Consider the following 19,987-nt stretch of genomic DNA (forward strand, 5'->3'; position numbering starts at 1 on the left):
TTGTTTTTTTCCTACACTTTTATTGATGCAGACACAGAGACACAGACAGGCACCCGCAAGGCTCCAGTCGCTGCTTCGCTACATGCAGTTTCACACTCGATTTACTGCCACCAAAAGGCCACAGACACATCAAATGCTGCGACAATACTGTGCAGACGGGTCAGAGGCTGCGGGGGTCACGGACCACTGCCTCAGCCTGTGACCTCATCACTACACTGGATCTGTCTCTTATAGGCTTTATTGCCCCGTGCATCGCCACAGCTGCTTTTCATCGCGGACACATTTGTCCCGTAGTTTCCTCCACAACTTTGTGCACCTCTCGACCGGCAAACCGACATTCATGGAGATCTCCCTCCGTGAATCGGAGGCCATCCGCGCGTAGCTTTCGACGCAAGCCTAGAAAAATGGGCCGACGCACGCAACCACGCAAGGAGATGTGAAAAGGCACGCAAGGGACACGCAAGGGGGTCTGCGTGTCCTTGCGTCTCTCTGAAAATACAGAAGCATAAACTAGGCTTAACCCTCCGAGAGGTGTCTCCAACATCACCAGGGTAACAGCTGAAAGGCCAATTGACATCTGCCCCTCATTTTGCAAAATCTCCAGGGTCTCCAAAAGTTCTAGAAAATAGTTCTTTAAACTAATGGAGGAGCAAAAAACGCTGATTCACGTGAAAAACAAAACTTTGTATTGCTCCATGCTACTTTGGGCAAAGGATGATTCAGGATGGGGCCACCTAACATTTTTTACTTTCAAGGTAATTGTAAGACAAATCCCCTGACAGCTCGCTGATAGTCAGATTAAACATATATATGACATATGAGAAACCGTAACAATTTCCATTTGGCATTTTTATTGCCGTTGCAGAGAAAATCCAGAAAATCTCATTAAATTGACATGTCTGGAATGAAAACGAGGGAGGGCATCGATGCGGGTTGTGGGTAATGATGAGTCAAAATGTGAGGGCCAACCACTCCAAAGAAACATGTGTGCTCCCTCTGTTAAGGGCACCGTAAAAGCTTGTGCCAAGGGAGGCTACCGCAAGGAACTACCACCCAGACTCCCACCAGAACAAGCTTTTTCCTCAAGCCATCTGCTCTGTGGCTTGGTTTGTGTTTTCTATTTATTTATCAAAAACAACCTACAGTAAACATGCAAATGGGCACCATCGCTGGAGGATCGGTGCTGTTTTCTGCTGTTCACATTCAAAGTGCAAGAAACATTCACACCTGGGAACTACTCAAACCACTCAAACCCCACTTTTCTACTAAGAAGTTTGGGATCTTGGATTGGATTTTAATTAAGATCAATATTCAGATAACTGAGGGAGAATATTTAATCATCTAAGCATTTGTTTTGTATTAAGCTTGTGCATTTCACTGGATGAACATGGTCAGAGCTACTCCCTGTCCGGGGGACCCCTCTTCACCCCAGGTGGCTCTGAAGAACCAAGGAACACAGTAATGGGGCTGAGAGTCTGTGATCTACCGCGGCTGCTGTGTAACCTGTGAGTCAACACCACAGAGGCCGCTCGCTTGACTCATAACATCGGCAATCCCAGCCACGGAGCCGGGGGCCCATGTTAGCTTGCATTAGGGTGTTTGCTCCCTGTCCATCCTTTTGACACCGCTTGTTGTTGTTGTGCTCTTCCAGATGTTTCCCTGCAGCTGCCTGGGTCACCATTAGGCATGCTGCTCAGAGGGAGATATGAAAAGGTTGTTGGGTAGGAGAGCAGGGCAGAGGATACAGCTCTGTGACAGCTGGAGAGACAGAACTGGGCCAGGTGCTTGTTAACTGACTCCTGCTGCTTTTTGCATTAAGAATATAACAGGGGGGTGGATGAAAAGAGATGATTTCATCAGATGAAAGAGATGATGGGGAGGGTGGAAAGAAGAATATGACAAAGACAAAGGGTGGGGGGTTAAAGGAAAACTAGTAAGTGAGTTGGAGGGAGCGAAATAAGAAAGAAAGAAGGAATGCTGGGAACGGGAAAGAGCAGCAAAATGATGACAGGAGACCGCTGAATGGAAAAAAAGCGCTGGGGATTGAGAGAGAAAGAAGGACAGAGAGGAAGCTAAGAAAACACAGATGACGGAGGGACCGCTGACAAACAGCTGAGGGGAGACAAATGGAGGTGGAGGTGAAGGTGAAGCGTATCTGCCACCGCCACGCAATGAAGAGCGTGCGTGACCTTGTTGTGACCTCAAACTAGCAAGTGGTTGGAGCGGGGGTCTGGGTCTGTAGCGAGTGTGTGCGTGCATGCATGTGTGTGCACTGTGGCCCGCCAGCCTCTGCATAACAGCATGGTGACTGTCCACACACACCAATGTCCAATCAGTGCCAAGATGTCTTGGAATATGATGGGTTTGCGTTTATCTCACTTATTTGTTGAATTGTGGGGCGGAGAAAGCATGTGTGTGTCTGTGCGTGCCATAGTGTCTCATGCAAGACGATGCATTCTTAATAGCTCTTACTCTGTGGTGTGATACTCAATCCCAGGTTCAGAAAGGGTGAGCTTTTCTTTTATAAAAGACTCCCATTAAAAGAAGAGCTGTTGTTTCCTTGAACGAAGCCTCGGCCACCAAAAAAGGCTTCATTACTGCACTCGGGTCCATGATTCGACTTCTCTTAGTGTTCTGGAGCAGACGCTGTGACTGTACTTCCAGGAGAGAGTATTTTTAACCGGTGTGGCTGTACAGTAAACACCAGCCACCCTGTGTGTTCTCACTCCGACATTTAAACATGGCGGCTGACAGCAGACTCCCCGCCAAAATTCCCATTTGTGGTAGTGATTCAGCTGCGACTTACGTTAACCTGGTCTGTCTTTTCTTTCTCTTTTTTTCAACCAGGGCAATTTTCATGCCAGCTCTCTATGTCATTCTAAATGACAAATCGATGAGAGCCGCTCGCAGTGAGTCTCAATTCAAATTCAAATCATGGGCCTTGCAGACGCTCATTAGCATCGGCATCCACCCTCAGGACGAGGACGTCTCCTCAAGATAAAGAGTCTGGTAGACTAGGACACACTCGCATCACCTCTGTTGTCTTTGTTGTATGAGCTGTGTCTCGAGGGTGGAAGAGTGAGAAAGGACGGAGAGTGAGAGCGAGAGGGAGCGCCCTGACCGATGTGCTGAAAGAAAGAACCATCATAAATGCATTGCTGCAAACATTTCAGGGTTAAATATGTCTCTTTTAGATCATTTAGAATGTTGACCGCTGTTGTAATGGAGCTCAAAAACTAAACTGTTCATATGTGACAAATGTTTCCAATGCATATGAACAAACGAAAGCAGTCTGTTCAAATGTTTGTACAAATCGCCTGAGGGATCTAAATATTAGAGAGTACATGGATGCTATAATCAAGTCTGTGGATGAATGTGTTTGTCATTTAATTCTAATTGTTCCCAATAGCATCTCATATAACTTGAATGAGAGGGAAGATATCACTTTTTTAGCCTCTATGAGGCTTATTAGCTTCTTGGAAGGTTTGCAATCATTCATGAAAACTTTGCATGCGAACGCGGATAGAAAAAATGAGATGGAGAGAGAAAGAGGAAAAAGAGGAACTGACAGTGGCAGGCCCACCCAGAGAAAGAGAAAGCAGAGCTTTGTTTACATTCTACTCGCTCGCTCAAATTCACTGGACCCCGACATCGTTCCCTGAGGCACTCCACCTCACTTTAGAACTCTGAACCCACGCATGATGCATCGAACAAGTAAAAATATGCAAAGACACATCCTGATTATTCTCCTCAGTGTGCACAGAGAAGAGACCCAACCGGATGTTTTTTGTTCTGAAAGTGACCGAGTGCGTCTGGCACTTGTCCATCCTTCCGGCAAACACTTGTATACTTATTCCTGAGGAACAACATTCCGTGATAACGTTTCCCTGACATGAGTCCAGCCAAAATAGCAGCCTGAGTTGCATTTCTGAGATAAAGACTCGCTCACCATATACATACATGACTCTGTCCTGTTGACACAGGAGAGGGCACGTCAGTGTAGACTGACGACAGAGAAAGATAACCTTAGAATGTACAGGAGGTACTACGGCCTCCAACGGCCATACAACAGCCACTATGTTGAAAGTCTAAATGCTCACCTAATTTGCTCTGGGAAGTTGAAATAACCAAGTGTTCTTAACAATCGGAGCTTGATTCAGTAATTGGCTGTATTCTCAGGGTCAAGACAGAAACAGGCTGAGATCAGAAGAGCGAGCTCGCCACAGGTACAGCCACTTCTTCACATCAAACACTGTAAACACATTTCACTCAAATGAGAAACCAATCCGCACCCACACAGTTATTTAAGGATGACTAGAGATGGATCCGATAAACATCACGTTTTCTTCTGCCATGCTGTAGATCTATTCAAGAGGTGTGATGCAATTTTCAGTTCCACCACAAAAGGAACTCACTAAATGAGTCCCGGGGTTGTTTGATTTGGACACCAGCCAAAAACTCTTGATGCAAAAAATAATTCCATTATCAGTGAGGGCAGCGCCGACACTTCATTAGAACCCGGTCGACTCGGATGAGCTTTTCATTCCAGCTCGTCATCCCGTGACAACGGAGGCAGTGGCTGGAAGCCGAGAGGACAAGATGAATACCGAACATCTTACCTTGGGGGGGGGGATCTCAGATTGATTGAGAGGGCAAACATTGCGATTTAAATTGAAGTTAATTAAGCTCAAAAAGTTAAATGCAGATGTCCACGGTCCAATTCACACATGTTAAAAAAACAAAACAAAGCCCGGTTCTGGAAGGCCCAGCAGTATCCCCGACAACTCACCAATCAACCACCTCTGCACAGTTACACACAAAAGAAGACACAACGTGCCTATTAAGGTGTGCGCATTCGGCTGTGGAGTAGATCTCAGGATTTATTCATCAAACAATATATGCAGACTGGACTAATACAGCTTAAAATGAGCTGAAACTAATTCTGAAGGCTGTCCGAAATAAGTCATCTAATTAACATTAAGTGTCCCTTCAAACAACACCTCTCATTCTATAAGTCAGGGAGGACTGCAGATCAAATGCATACTTTGTTTTTCCTTCCTTTCCAGGATTGTCTTGGGCTTCCTGCCCTGCATTTGCTCAAAACAACATCAGGCCTGCTGTCTTCTGCAGAAAACCATACCAAAGGAAAAACAAATCCCTTCTTCCTCTCCGCTTAGCTCCCAACCCTTTTATTTATTTTTGCCCGCTCTTGCGTAGTGATCGTTCTGCTTGCACAGTCCGTGGGAAGTATGATGCTGATTCTTGCACTTCAGGCTTTGGCAAACACCACCTAGGTTTGGATTTGTCTACCCTCGGGCAAACAAGCCAACACATGCTGACTATGGTAAATGCATGGGGGCTTACTCCACCCTCGCTGCCCTTTTCTCCCCCTCTTAAAGGCTAAAGTTAAGAAAAAGAGTTAAGCTCTTAAGGAACTACACAACACAATTAGACGGACTAATTACCCCCTCCGTACCCCCTCCATTCCTCACGCAGACCGACAGGCTAGGGCAGGAGTTCTGCCCACAAGTTTCCCGAAGACGGCGACTTGTACATTTTGAGCAATTTCTGGGTGCTCTATTCTCAGGAAGGCCAGAGACAGTTTTATAGTCCAGTATTATAGTGCACAGTAAGAAGGGTTAAGGTGACACCCACAACCCCCTGACGGCATTTCCATTATTTTGTGTTGATTCTTGCGCCCCCTGTGGATGAAAGCAGTAGTGTTTCCGAGCAATAGCGTCCGTTTAGAAAACTATTGACACTGCAGCGGGGTCTGACAGTGTGCCATGTGCAGTCCTGCTTCTGGTTCTACCTACTGCTGGAGATCAGACAGCAAGTTAATAGGTGTGATCAAACAGAATATGGGAATCCCAGTCCCTAGTGAACCCGCACGATTAACTGTAATTTTGTACACAGTAGGACCAGGTCACAACAATGGCAAGCATCTAATCTTCTCCCTGATGGTCTAGTTTCCTTCTTAGGTATCAGTGTTCAATTGAGACTGTTTAACAAACAGTTGAACACAGGTTGAGGAGCAGCGGGGGAGCCTGCATGAGGAGGATTCTTTGGGAAATAGGATGTGAGATGGACGCTGACACAAGTCAAACCAGCACTCATCTTCTTTAAACCCAGATAAAACACAACTCTTAGGAAACCTTTTAAAGGGCCGAGCAGGAGGGTTGAAAGAACGTGGTTGTGTTTACAAGCTGAACGTCAAGCTGAAGCTGCCAGTTCAGCAGCAGGTTAATGATGAATGGAGTCACCCTGCAGTGGCCAGGACCCTGCAGGGACCTGGCCACGGACACACTGGAAGAGTTTAGAGGGCTGACATGCTCTTTGATCCTCCTGCCCACATTTCCTCTGGGTCACAAGGAAAGTCAGCAGCTTTGTGGTCTGACAGTTGTGGATGGGGGGCGGGCCGAGGCACCGCTGAAACTATTTGGCGGGGACTTTTGAAAACTCCTTCTTCCTCAGGACGGGGCCGAGCCCTCCTTCTCCGTGTCAGCCTGCGAAAGCGAGCCAAACCCTCCCGCAAGACGGAAAGGACTCTGGCAGTTCCTCTGTTTAGTTTAGTTAACCACTAAACGATCTCTGCGTGTCTATTAAGCCACATGTAACATTTTATTATGAATATGCTCGGGGAGCAAAGGGGGAAGTGATCTATCTGAAATATTACCCGGCGTGGAAGACACATTGAGGAGAACAGAGGGGGGTTCAATTGCCCGTAGATTAGTTTCACTTCCTATGGAAGAGCAGACGCAGGTCACTTCCAAGGTAGGGATCTGTATAGTTTTGACTGAATACTAACAAACACAAAACACACAAACACACACACTGATCAATAAATGATTTGCAGACTAGGTGGGCAACCAAATGAGATAATGCACTGAAAGCGATGCATTAGTCATCTGGTTTCCCCTCAGTTGGTGACCGACAACCAACTACATCATCCCACCAGCACACATGAGTCACCACTGCGTGTGAGCCTGAGCTCTGCTCCAGAGCTACACCTGCTCCAGCAAAATAGAGAGAGAGACACCTGCGTGAGCGACACCACCCTACATGCGGAGCCATCACTACTGACCTTGCAGATCTTGCTCTCCTCCGTGTCTGCTCTGGACTTCCCCTCAGGTGTCCTCTGGTACCCGGACTTGATGGACAGCTGGCAGGAGAGCCCAGCCCCGAGCTCCTGCTGCCGGGCGGCGTAGCCCTGCGAGGCGGCCGCCCTGACCGCGCTGGGGATGGGGAGCGCGGGGTGCACCGGCTTACCGCCCACCACGGAGGGCTGCCTGAGCTTGGAGGCGACGCCGACCACCGGCATGGTGCGTTCCCCCGGGGGCACGGAAATAAGAACGCAGGGGTGGGTACGGAGAAGTAGGAAAGGGCAGACAGTTCTGTGGTGACCCCGTCTGATGTCTAGCACAGGAGGGGCAGGAACAACTTTAAAGAAGGAGAAGAAAAAACAGCAGTCTCCTCTCGGATTGAGAGGAGAGCAACTGAGCTCATTCTGTAGCCTACAGTGAGCAGAAAGTGAGAGAGCTTCTCCTCCCTCTAGTTCACTCCCTCCTCCTTCTCCTCCCACAAGCAGCACTCCTCCCTCCCTTTCCTTCTCTCTTTCAAACTACCACAAAGTCAGCCAAAAGCGCCAAGGGGGCGTGAACTCCTCTGGAAGGTAGAACGCCACGGCCCTGATGGCTCAGACCGGAGCGTGTCTCTCTCTCTCCCCCTCTCCCTATCTCGTCCTAGTTTTCTTTTCATCTCATGAGAGAAACAGTGGCAATGTGAGGTGGGCGGAAAAATAAGGACTCCCCCCCCCCCCCAAAAAAAACCTGAAACGTTTGAGTGGTTTAATTAAGAAAAAATCCTGGAATTCCAGCGCAAACAGCTGTTGGAAGGTCTTTGTGAGAAGGAAGTGGAGGAAAAAAAAAGTAAATCCGGTAGCAGATCGCGAGTTGCTCAACTGGTTTCTACTGCTGAGCGTTATTTGTAGTGGCTGCACTCTGTCTCTCTCACACCAACTCTCCCTCCATTCTTCCAGAATGGAAACAGGGAATGAAAATATCCTCTTAAATATCCATTTTGGTTCAGTATTTAGAATGGTGAATCATTTACTAAAAAGTCTAAAAGGAAAGTGACTCACTGTCACTTCACGCTCACAAGAAATACTGTGTACATTTTGGGAAAAGAGAAAAGTGACAGAAGGGTCTATGATTATATGAGACAATGAGACTATATTAGACTACAATATGATATAATAGGATTCATCAGTGAAAACCGGTTCCAAAGACGAAGACCAGATAACACCTACACATCTCAGTGTTAGTGAACCATCTGATCACCTGGTGAAGAAGAAGCGCACCTGGTAGATGCGAAATCTTGTCCCTGAAAGAGCATCCCTCTTGACACATTTCAAGATACTTATCTCGGTCACCCGATAACTACTGCAAGATAAGCCCACAAGTTAGTGCAAAAAAAAAACATCTTGTGATAGCTTCTCTGGAAAGGGGAAAAGCCCCCCTGAGGAGACACAAGAAGAGCCTAAAAGGCAGTATCAGGAATTAGACTAAAAATATGGGTTTATTGCGCCAGGTAATTATATCCCCAAGCCCGCTCCGCGTTATATATATGTGTGTTATCATGCCGAATGTATCTTTTTATGTCGTCTTGTTTATCCGCCACTCCTTGTAGACCGGTCAGCAAAATATGAACATATCACACAAAACTTGTCCGTGAGGCAAGAAACGTTGGGGACCACTGCTGCTCTGACTTCATCGTGTTGGTCAGAATGTGTTTGGTATTCAACTAGAACACAACTGTCTGAATGCTTGGATAATGCATGCTCAGCACTACAAGTTGATATATTCTTAATGGTTGGTCAAAGTATATGAAAGATCTTGATTGAACCAAAGTGGAAATAGTGAAGCGAGAGGAAAGTTACAACAGAGTTACAACTACTGGCCACAAAACTGTCTTGAGGCTGTTTTTTTTCAGAACAACCACCAGAGGCTGCATTGGTGTCCAATGCACATCCCTGATGTGGAGAGCAGGAGGCTGACAGGATCCTTCACAAACATCAGAACCACAACTTTTAGACATCATGAATATCAAGCCTATTGCGGCTTTTTTATTTGGGGATTTCTCAGTTGGTTTCAGCAAGACAAAAAGTAGAGTTAATGCGTGCAGATAGAAATGTGCGAGTGAGGATGTGTTCAAAGACCATAGCTGTACAATGCTATTGGAAACTACATATTTTCTATCGAACACTTTGTTGGTTAGTAAGAGACAGATGAGACATACCGCATTTGGACTGAATTAACCGGACACAGTATTATATGTAGCAGCCCCCTCCCTCCCCCCTCTTTTACATGAAAGGGAGTGAAAGTTTTATATCGAAGGGTCCCATCTGGTTCAGGTTAGGGATGTGCTGGAGTCAGAGGGGGACATTGCAGTGTCACGGCAAACCGGAACTTTTTAACACGGCATTGTCTAATAAAAAGGGGAAAGTCGAAAGCAAAAAACCCTGGGGTTGTCTCACAAGTGTTTCAGCTTCAGCGTTACTCCCTCCACGAGGCCTACTGTGTCACCCCTTCTGGCTTTGCAGCAGAGTTTGACTCACACTAAAAGCTCAGCCTAATAAGTTCTTCTGAGAAATCAGTTGAGTGGGACATGATTCCTTTACACGCCGCTGCTTCCTCCTCTACTCTCTTTCATACTGCCTCAATGCCTCTGACAGTCAATTGCCTTAATAGGCACGCTGCTTCCCCCGGCCCCAGAATAGCTACTCCAGCATGTTTTCAATCACGCACCAGGAGCTATCATGACTGGCCTAAAACAACAGGATACCACGTGAATGAATGGCGCGAGTCCAGCCTTGACTCCTGCTGCCTGCCGAGCAGCACGAACCCCAGCGCCATTTGGCGAGGGTCCAACCTCCGACGAGAGTCGCTGCCCACGGGGTCCGCAGGGACCAAACAGCTCACCGTCGAACCTCAGAGCGGGCTCAAGAAGAAAACCCTCTTGCTTCCAAATGTCCGGTCATCTTAAGCTCTGATATCTGCCGGTGATGATGCCTCTGCTGAAAAGCTCTTTGATTAATATTTCAGAATATTTTGCAGCCAGATTGCAAAGCCATCAGTGGCGGTTCAGTCAAGACCACCTTGTCGAGTCCGGGTCGAAACGAAGTATGCAAGACATGAAACACACCACGGCAAACTAAACCTAAAGGAAACCCTGCATTAAAAACTATGAGATGTGTAACAACATATAGCGCAACCCGAGCATTTCAACCTGAAGATAACGTCTGATCAACATGCCTTCCTCTTGTTTTGGCACAAACATGAACAGACCGCAACTAAAATGAAAGCTCCTGTGTCTATTCCTGTTACAGCTGCGCAGCAAAGTTTCCCTGTGTTTCCGGATAAACCACCACTAAATATGTGGAGGAGAGGCAGTGCTGTCCAGCCGAGTGGAGGCAGAAGGTGGAGGTGGCATTTGGGGAGGGAGGGATGGAAGCCGGGGGGGGTTGACACACTTGTTAAGGGGTCTACTTATGAGATGATAATGCACTGCAGAACGTGGCCGAGTACACCTGTACACACCGGGGGTCATGTTGATATGTGTTTTGAACCGTTGTCATGAGTACTCAAACAGAGCCGTTTATGTAATAAAGTACTGTTATAACAATCGCAGCAGAGCTTGTTTTATTGGTGACCCCCCCAGTATAAGACTGTCATGACCAAAGGAAGTCTCACTCCACGAGGACCCACACTATGGTGTCGACTCATCAATGAGTTGATTTAATTGACAGATAATTAGTGTCCAGCTAGTTGACCTTAGTGATGCTCGTGTCCGTGTTCTGTGGTTTGGATGGAAAACAAAACATGTTTCCTCAGTTAGAATAACACATATTTCTGGGTAATGGAATCATTAATGTCATTTGTTTATTATCTGTTCCAGGCGGTAGGATGCTTGGTAACCTGCACCGCTATGTGTTTGTGTGTATGTGTGTGTTTGGTTTATGTGAAAGATACCACCTAGGGTCACATGACGTCAGCACTGAGGTTGTGTTGTAGCTGTGAAAACAAACACACTGGGGTGCTGGAGATAAGAGAGGGTCAAACACCTTCCGTACACACACACACACACACACACACACAAATCTAGACCCCCCCCCCTAGATAGTCACGCACCCGTCAGCGCTCTGAATGCTATCAGTCAACCGCACGTCAGGCAACATGGAAAACAAACACACGCTCGCGCTGACACACACACAACAAAGAGGTGCGGCATCCTTTGGAGGCGTGCGCGGCGGCTCTGTGAGCTCAGGCATGTGCCATTACTGACGTCAAGCGGGACCCGGGCCGACATAAACATGCACTCACTTTCATCCCCAACTTGGCTCAGAATCCACAGATAGATTCCGGCCCCTCAGTCAACCTTTGGCTTCTCCGCGCTCAATCACCCATGCCAACAACACACATTCACCCCAAACACACCGGGCCGCCCCATGATCAGTTCACCTAGGAAAAGACTAGGCTCATCTGCTTTAGGTAAGGGGCAACCTACTGCCCACTTTGACCTCAAGTGTCCCAGGCCAGTGAAATCAAGGCCGGTGATCACTTTAAAGTACAAATATTTGTTGCAAAATGTACCTGGAGTATCGAAAGTTTACATTGTCATTCAGAAAAACATCTCTTACATTTCCTGATGAATCAGATGAAACTAGTGAGTGTAAACTAACGGAGTTGGAGTAGTAGTGATAATTGATAACACCATTCCAAATGGCTGTAACACAAAGCTCAACATTCACAGTTCCTCCATCATGTATTCATGGACTTCTATCTGCTTTGTCTCTCTGGATTATTCCCACATCCACTTACTCAGTCATTGGTAAACGTATGTTGCCTTTGGTATTGTTACTCTCCAAAGTATTTCAGCACTTATTTCCCCCCCAAACCTTTTTCCAACTCCCTCACTTTCCACTGCAATAGCTCCCTATCATTTGATATTTTCCCTATTGTGTCGCTCCATCTAGCTCTTTTTGATAGCAAAGCCGCCCGGCTCGTGTTCCACGTGAAAGTAATGCGCTACTTCTGGGCTCGGAACTTGGATCAAGAATCATAGTAAGAATGTTGGGGAGTGTCGAGAGTCATTTGGATCCCATTGTGTCGGAGGAGAAAAAAAAAAAAAAAAAACACTTCATTCCTGTTCTATGACAGGAGGATGAAATGATACAGAAGAGGAATGAGGGACGACACGGCGGTGGCAGTACACCATTTTCACCGCAGCTTGCAGGCGGCGTGATGCTTGGAACCACTCTCCAGTTCATCAGTGACATGTTTTCATATTACAGAGAGAGGATCTACCGTACAGGGAGCAGTTCGAGGATCACGTTTCAAGCAGCTCCTACAGCCAGCTCACCTCTCCATCACGATACATCACTTTATAGTCTCTGCCGTCAGAGCTTTCTTCTCCTGCACTTTTACGCTTGACAAATACTCAAAGGCCAGAGACTCTAACTCCCGTCGGCGTCAATCAATCCCATTTAGGACCGTGGCATTCCTTTTGGCTTCGCTCTTCCCCACATCCACCCACAACCTTGACGTTTCCCCTCTGTGAAACACTGGTGTCCTCGGGAAATCTTGGATTTCACAGCTGGAGTTAATAAAATCCTCAAGAGCTGAATGGAAGTCTTTGCTCAAAACAACAAGCAGGAGAGGCGATGTGGAGTTGTCCTGACGTTTGGGTGAGCTGTGCAGTGGAAAATGAAACAAAGCTGACCATTCAATTGAGACGTTTTGAGAGGGGTCAGAGGTCAGAACACAATGACGTTTTCATGTAATTGTGCCCAGGCTATTCCTCTCTCTGTAGAGCTCATCTATTTTAATAACGTAATTCATATTTACTGAAGGCATCAAACCAATCTGACTGATGGGGACAGGAACCTCTTTAACAACTTGAATTACATTTTATGTGCAAATTGAAAGTAAAGGCAACCGTGCCATGCAATCAGTTCAATTTTCTGAAAATGTCCCATTAGAACAAAAAGCTCATCTCAGCTCAGGGGTCATTATCAGGCAGAATGACTCTGACTCAGCTCGGCTTACTCATCCTAAACTAACCAGTCTGACTTCTCATGCCTCAACCTACTCAACTTAAACAAGTAACCACAGCATGGGAACAAAGCAATGCAATGCTGTGGAAAAGTCTGTCGAAGATTAAGTCCATCCTATATTCACAATATATTGTCTTTCTTCAAGTGAAACTTATCCATACTGTTATTATGATTTTTGAGTGTTGGACATTATTTTCCAGTACCGGTGACTTATCTTGTTCCCGACTACTGAAGGTTAGTTCCCAACCCCAATCCATCGTCTCTGCCTCTGTGCTGGCCAAGACATGCAGTGGGATTGATAACTATGCGGTCTTGGAGTGTAAATAGAAGTTCCCCTTACAGCTCAGTTCCATATAAAAATATAGCAGACTCAAAGAGACAGACTACATAGACTTGTAGGTGCCGTCCACAGCAGAGGAGCTTTGCCCTTTTGGTCTCGAGTCGGAACTAATGCCCGTTTGTCCAAACTGGAGCTCCAATTCAGATATGTACTACATACAAGCCTACTTCTAAAAACCCAAACTGCCCCTTTAAATCTCCTCTACACGTTTATCTAACAGTATCCAGGATTCATCATTATCTTAGAAACAAATATTTCTGCACCAAATGGCCCATTGGCCTATTATTGCATGTGGATCAATTCGACAGTTAGCTGGTAGTGCGCATTGATCTATCACAATTTACACTGGCTCCGCCCCAAAATACCGGAGCGTCCCAATCCACCATCAATCCCCACAGACGAGAACTAGTCCTGTCCGAATCACTGCTGGCTTCTACAGCCAGACAGCTGTCCACTTCCTCCCAACGGGCTCCTGCTCACAGGCATCATGATATGAAGACAAGACCAATTCAGAGGCTCACGTCAAAACGTTTAATACTTGTATGTAACTTCAAAAGGTCACAGTCCGTCAGAAACTCTGCTTCAACCGGCAGGAAGATATCTCACCACTTCTCCGTTGAGAGCAAATGTATCATGTTGTATTCATGGAGTCACAGAAAGTCCAACGATGAAAACCTATGTGCATTAAAACCAGTCAGTACAATACATCATTCAATTAAAGTGTTGTATACGATATAATGGAACTCATCCTCAGCTGCAGGACGACTGCTTCCATATCTCATAATCACTACAGTCATAATAATAACAGCTTCATAATACAAACCAAAGCGGCGGCTTTGGACCTTATAAACACTTTCCATAGTCCAAGTGCTCGTTAGCAGCCAGCTTAAGCCGCATTACTTTCAAATGTGTGTTAAGGCACAGCTTTTAACCTGCCTCCCCCCGTGGGCTGCAGAGTAGTGAGAGGTTGTTGTTCGCTCATCTGATGAACACAAATTGGTGTCATCTGTTGCTATCCATATAAATAAAAAAGAATTCATTAATTCATCTCACATTTTGAAGTTGTCCCTAAATCCTATAAATTAACTACTAATCACTTTACGAAGTGTGCATTTTCGACACGCTTTAATGTTACAATACAATGTAGCACAAAACTCCACACATTTGATCATCTCCAAAGCAGAATTCCACAGGGTGGAACATCTTGAACCTCTCCGTCATTTGACGGCTGTGTTTCAAGGGCCAACAATCTCCCCACATTTAGCCAAGCCACTGTCTTTTGGGGACACAGTGGTGGTCCTCTGCAGACTGTGTGCCGTGCAGGGTAGATGTTGAGATGGAAGTAGCTACCAACATCCTCTGGGCACTATCAGTCCTAAAGTGATCCGTTCGCCTCTCATCCCCTTTCTGTTTGACACGTGGAGAAATTCCTCTGCACAGCTTTACACTGTTTGTTGCACCTGTTTTTACTTCCAATGGAAGTCTTGGTCTCTCCGATCGAACTGACAGACACGTGACAGTTTGAGGGGTCAGGGGTCAACGCACACCAAAAGTAAACCAAGTTGCTTTGACTATGTGTTCAAGTATTTTATTGCGTTAATCTCCGCCACGTTATTTCATCAATTAACGTGTTATTACATACATACGTATATATATATATATATATATATATATATATATACACAGTATATAGTACATAGGCACCTTGTTAAGGACACCTCTAACACATTTCCGCTGCCTTGTAAACTACACAGTCTTGCATAAGCTTCTAAGAAAAAAGTGCAGCCGGCGGGCGTCTCAGCTCTGTTTTGATTTATGGTGGGCTGAGCTGCCGTTAGCAGGAAGAGCGCCAACCCGTGATCAGGTGTTTGTGTGTTTGTGTGCGCGTCTGCGTGACAAGATGGGAGTCTTCTGCGTCGGCTGCTCATCCTGTTGACTGGCGGCGTGTTGAAGCAGGCGGGGCTTATGCACCCGTCCGGTTTAATGTACTGCTTTACTAGTTAGTTTGTTTGTTTACTTACAAAGACACTGAATCTTAATTCCTCATTAATGACATTTTTCTCAGGCTGACTATAAGATCATCATTTCAGTAATGATATTACAGCAGTTTGGGTTTGTACAGGTTTCCTCTGGGTCTGCGTGGCTCAGCTGGTCAGGGATGCAGGACTCAAACGCAGAGTTTGCAGGAAACAAAAAATACTTTAATAGTCAAAAACTCCAACAAAGTAACAGGCCAACGGGCAAAAACACACACAAGTACCGAGGGAAAAAAAGGCAGGCAGGAACGAGGAGCATCCAGAGGGTAGACAGGGACAAGGACCATCCAGGACGACAAAAAATGACGCGACAAGTGACAGTAGACACACACGGCTTAAATACACCAGGGAGGTGCAGGTGATTGGACACAGGTGGAAACAATCAGACAATCACAGACGATGACAGGACAAGGCAGGAAGTGAAGTTACCCAGGGAGACAAGAAGCAGAAAACTACAAAATAAGACAGGAAATAAAACCACACCGTGACAGCTGCTTTGTGTTAGGGTTACATAATCCATGTGGACTAACGTGACAACCTGTGCGCAAAACCTAGAGTTGACAATGTTTGCTTGTAGAAAAAGGTGGTTAATATAACATCAACCGCACTTAAAACTCCACTTGCACCCTCTGCCGCTTATCTTCCTCTACAGGTGCCGTCTCCATCCATCAGTGAGATGATGCAAAATGCGTAGTGTGTGCGCAGAGCACAAGGGAGAACTAAAAGACAAGCCAGCATTGCTTACTCTGTGTGTATGTATGTGTGTATATGTTGTGTGGGTGCGAGAGATAGAACCCGCTCTAGTGTAATCAAACCATGAGGGATTAAACAAGAATATAGTGTTCTCTAAAGACTGTTTACTCCTGTGTGTGTGCGTGTGTGTGAATCTAAGGCAACTAGCCGGCGTGTTTACACGTGAGGCTCTTCTCTGTGTTCCCCCCCCCGTGTTTGACGGCAGCCCCTGACAGCTTAACGGCGCTCCGCGTTCCTCCAACCAGAGCTCTAATTATCGCCGGATTCCACTACAATTTGTCAGCATCGTACACACACCATTGCTCAGATTTCCTGTATCAGGTAATCAAATTACTGTGTACTGTCCCTCGGATTAGCCATCTCTTAAATTGTTATATCTGGCAGTATGCAGCAATTGGAGAGTCGTGCAAAGTGAGAATAGATCAAGTTCAGAGTTTCTCCTGCTGCACAGGGTTGGATTAGGTGAGGATTTGACTGGCAGCCTAGCTTTGGATTGACATGGGGAAATAAATTATGCTTATGTTATTGTATGTCCTTCTTTACTCCATCCAGACCAATCCAGACCATCTGGATTCCTATAGGCCTTTATGAGTGCCGCCTGTGTTGATAATAGGCAGCTGACGACAAGCTCTCCGACCTGCTGTTGAGCTGCCAGCTGTTTCTGTTGCCCAGTCTGCACGCAGGAAACTTTCATTTCACTCTCCACCGCTGCAGATTATTCCGGTTACTTTCAGGGGCAAATTCACGGCTAAAGAAACAGGCTCATGCGAGCTTCTTCTGAGCCTGAATATATAGGAACCCAGGTCGCTAGGCAGGAGTAGTGTCATACTCAAATGTTATGGTAACAATGGTTGAGAGGTAATATATCCATCACTCATGTAATAGATTTGAGAATATTTCAACTGGGAAAAAAGAAAGCACTGGCCCAAACACCAGTGAGGACGACCTCTGTAAAGAGTCAGTACCTACACTCTTTTCACTGTCACTGTCCACGCAGTTACTGGTACTGTGATGGGATAAAGGGCTGAATTGACTGAATCATCTCCCTGTGTAGCACACAGGAAGTAAATCAAATCCAGAAGTCAAGGGCCAGTTGCATATGCCCTCCTTCGTTGGCTCCTTGACTTCAGGCAAACAGAAATCTCCATGTTCAAATCTGTCCACAGGTGTCAAACTCAAGGTCCACGGGCCGAATGCGGTCCGCTGGGGGGGGGGGGGGGGGGTCCACATGACTTTGCTATTGTTAGAATCACAGAAGGACATCATTTGCACAAAAGTAGCTGCTATTCCTAGAAAGTCCACTGGGGGTCGCACTCTGTGAGTGAGCGCATGCGTTAGACCAGGGGTACCAGGTCGTTCACCAACGCAGTGCCGGTAGATCACCTGCCTTTGAAAAAAACAATGACGTCAGGTCACCACGCGATCGCTTCTGACAGACGAGAGGCTCGTTTTTTTATATCGATTCGTTTTAAGCTCCCAGTATGTAGCGCTGTTCTGTTTGGTTACCGCTACTGCTCGCAATTATTATTATCCCGAGCAGGAGGGGGCGGGTAGATCGCCATCAGTTGGATTGGAAAGTTGAGTGAAAAGTAGCTTGAGAGCCGAAAAAGTGTGGGGTCCCCTGTGTTAGACCTCCAGGCATCAGCACCCGTTTGAAAATGACTGTGTCCCCCTTGTCGACCGGACCATCCGCCCCTATGGTTTTGAATGTTCTGGCACACTTGGGATCAAGGTGGGCATTATCTGGCCCAAACCTTTTTGGTTTGATTGGGTTTGACACCCCTGGTTTACACTGATGATTCCGGGATTTAAGGGGATATCTGAGGCAAGAATAGTCAGTCTGCAGTCGTCAATAGATAAGCACACTCACTCTTATCCCATTTCCTTAATGCACATTTTAATGTAAATTCTGTTACCTTAACAATTTTGTGCACTGTGCAATTTAGCGAGCTGTTGCTTTGCCTGATTGGAAGCAAACCGTATCCGCGGGTGATGTGACGGTGGTTATTGGTGACAGCTGCAACAAGTAAGTCATTGATATCTTTACCTCGCCTTGATACTTCTGTGAGGACCAGCAACTTCCTGCCTGGTGCAGAGCAGCGAGGATGAGGCTTTGGACCTTTCTGTGGCTGCATGCACACTATATTAAAGAGCTCTATATGTGGCTGACCATTGGCTGGCCATTCCTCTTGCTCAAATCACTCCGATGAAAACCAAACGGGGGCTGAGGGAGGCCAACGGCCAACAATCCAGCCAGTGAAGCCCCCCTCCACCCACCCCTCGCCACCACATGTGTATTGTCCAATTAAGGTATTCTACTCCCAACTCTGTGCCTAGGCAGACTGCCACAGGCTGCCATGCCCCACACAATCTGGTCAGGAGAGTTAATGTGGCTCTCTGGGCCTGACGGGACCCGGTGTGTGATGCCGCCCACTTTGACACTTCATCGTCAGTGGGTGGGCAGTGGCGCGTGTGCAGAGGGCTATAAAAGGCCTGGAGGAGCTCCATCTATGGCTCCCTACCCCTCTTGATGCTGTGTTTGGACCAACTGCCAGTCTGAAGAGAGTGTGCAGATGTGTGTGTGTGTGTGTGTGTGTGTGTGTGTGTGTGTCCTGGAGCGGGGTGGCCAGACTTTACACTTGCTGCAGGATTGTGAGCAGTGTTATAACACATTGCAGACTCCTGCAGTAACACTGAGCCGTAACTACACTTGAAGTGCAATATGAAATAGTGACCGGGTTGGCTGCTAGATAACTCTTTAACTTTTTTACTTAGTCGTCTGTGTCAAGCAACTCTTGAAGGGAGATTCAACTCAATTTCAACATCAACTATTTATTATCAAAAAAAAATTTCTCTAGTTGTATGGAAAGCTGGGGAGAAAACTATTTTTTGGTTCCTTGAATAAAAACAGAAAGCTAGCTCCAGCTAAGTCCAGCTGCTAGCATCTTCTGTACCAACATCTGTATGCTGGAAGTTTAAGGGCAGGCGAGAAGGTCATGCCCAGGATTACTTACTGGTCAGACTCAGTGCAAGTTGTTTGGCATGCTGGGATGTCAGCGGGATGTCACTTTTTTTTTTTTTTTTTTGGGACTGCCATTTTGAAGCCTTGGGTTTGATGTTTGGGCTTTTTTGCAACCAGGGAACCAAAGCGGGTGAGGAGGAGTGGCATAGAGAGAGTAATGTTCTCATAGACTTCTACCCAATCAGACTGCTTTTTGCAACAAGGGGCCTTCTACGTTCAGACCTTGAACCAGAGTTCTTCACCTGGAATGAAGTGTTGACAAAACGACGATCACTCACTAGAATGTAATTAAAAATGACAAATTATATTAATAACATAGAAACAGGTGCCGGTATTTCAAAAATATATAACAACTCCTATTCTTCCAGGGTTTAGATGCAGTAATAATTGTTACACATGCTTTTATTGCCCTGCCAGTAAACTCTGACGGCTGCTGACGGCAGTGGAAACAGCTCTGCAGCAGTCGGGCAGATAAAGAAATAAGTGTTGCCCGCTTGTAGACTGATTGATGCGACAGTTGGGCCGACCCAAGGAACAAATCACTCTCCCGTTCTCTTCACAGACCAAAAGCACACGCTCTCTCAACACCGGCGGACCAGGGCCAGGTCAAGAGTCAGCAGATCACTTTGCAGCCGTGTAGACATGATCCAGTCAGATGAGCTAGACGGGGGGGTCGGGTCAGGGTGAGGGTTGGGTTAGGGTTGGATTGGGTAGTGTAAGCC

At 46.4% G+C, this 19,987-nt stretch overlaps 1 protein-coding gene across 18 annotated transcripts in view; it reads right to left on the minus strand.

The window, feature by feature from the left end:
- Positions 1-19,987, minus strand: part of nav3 (neuron navigator 3) — a 333,028-nt gene that overhangs the window by 145,345 nt on the left and 167,696 nt on the right. For 13 of the 18 annotated variants that reach the window (XM_078101051.1, XM_078101053.1, XM_078101046.1 and 10 more), the window contains exon 1: positions 7,085-7,538. The exons of the other annotated variants lie outside the window; for them this stretch is intronic. In XM_078101051.1, the coding sequence (XP_077957177.1) occupies positions 7,085-7,321 (237 nt within the window). In that variant the 5' untranslated portion in view covers positions 7,322-7,538. Of the gene's footprint in view, positions 1-7,084; positions 7,539-19,987 lie in introns of those variants that run through there. 18 annotated transcript variants of the gene reach the window in all.

Source organism: Gasterosteus aculeatus, chromosome 4 (genome assembly GCF_964276395.1).
Source record: "Gasterosteus aculeatus chromosome 4, fGasAcu3.hap1.1, whole genome shotgun sequence".
Taxonomy (NCBI): domain Eukaryota; kingdom Metazoa; phylum Chordata; class Actinopteri; order Perciformes; family Gasterosteidae; genus Gasterosteus; species Gasterosteus aculeatus.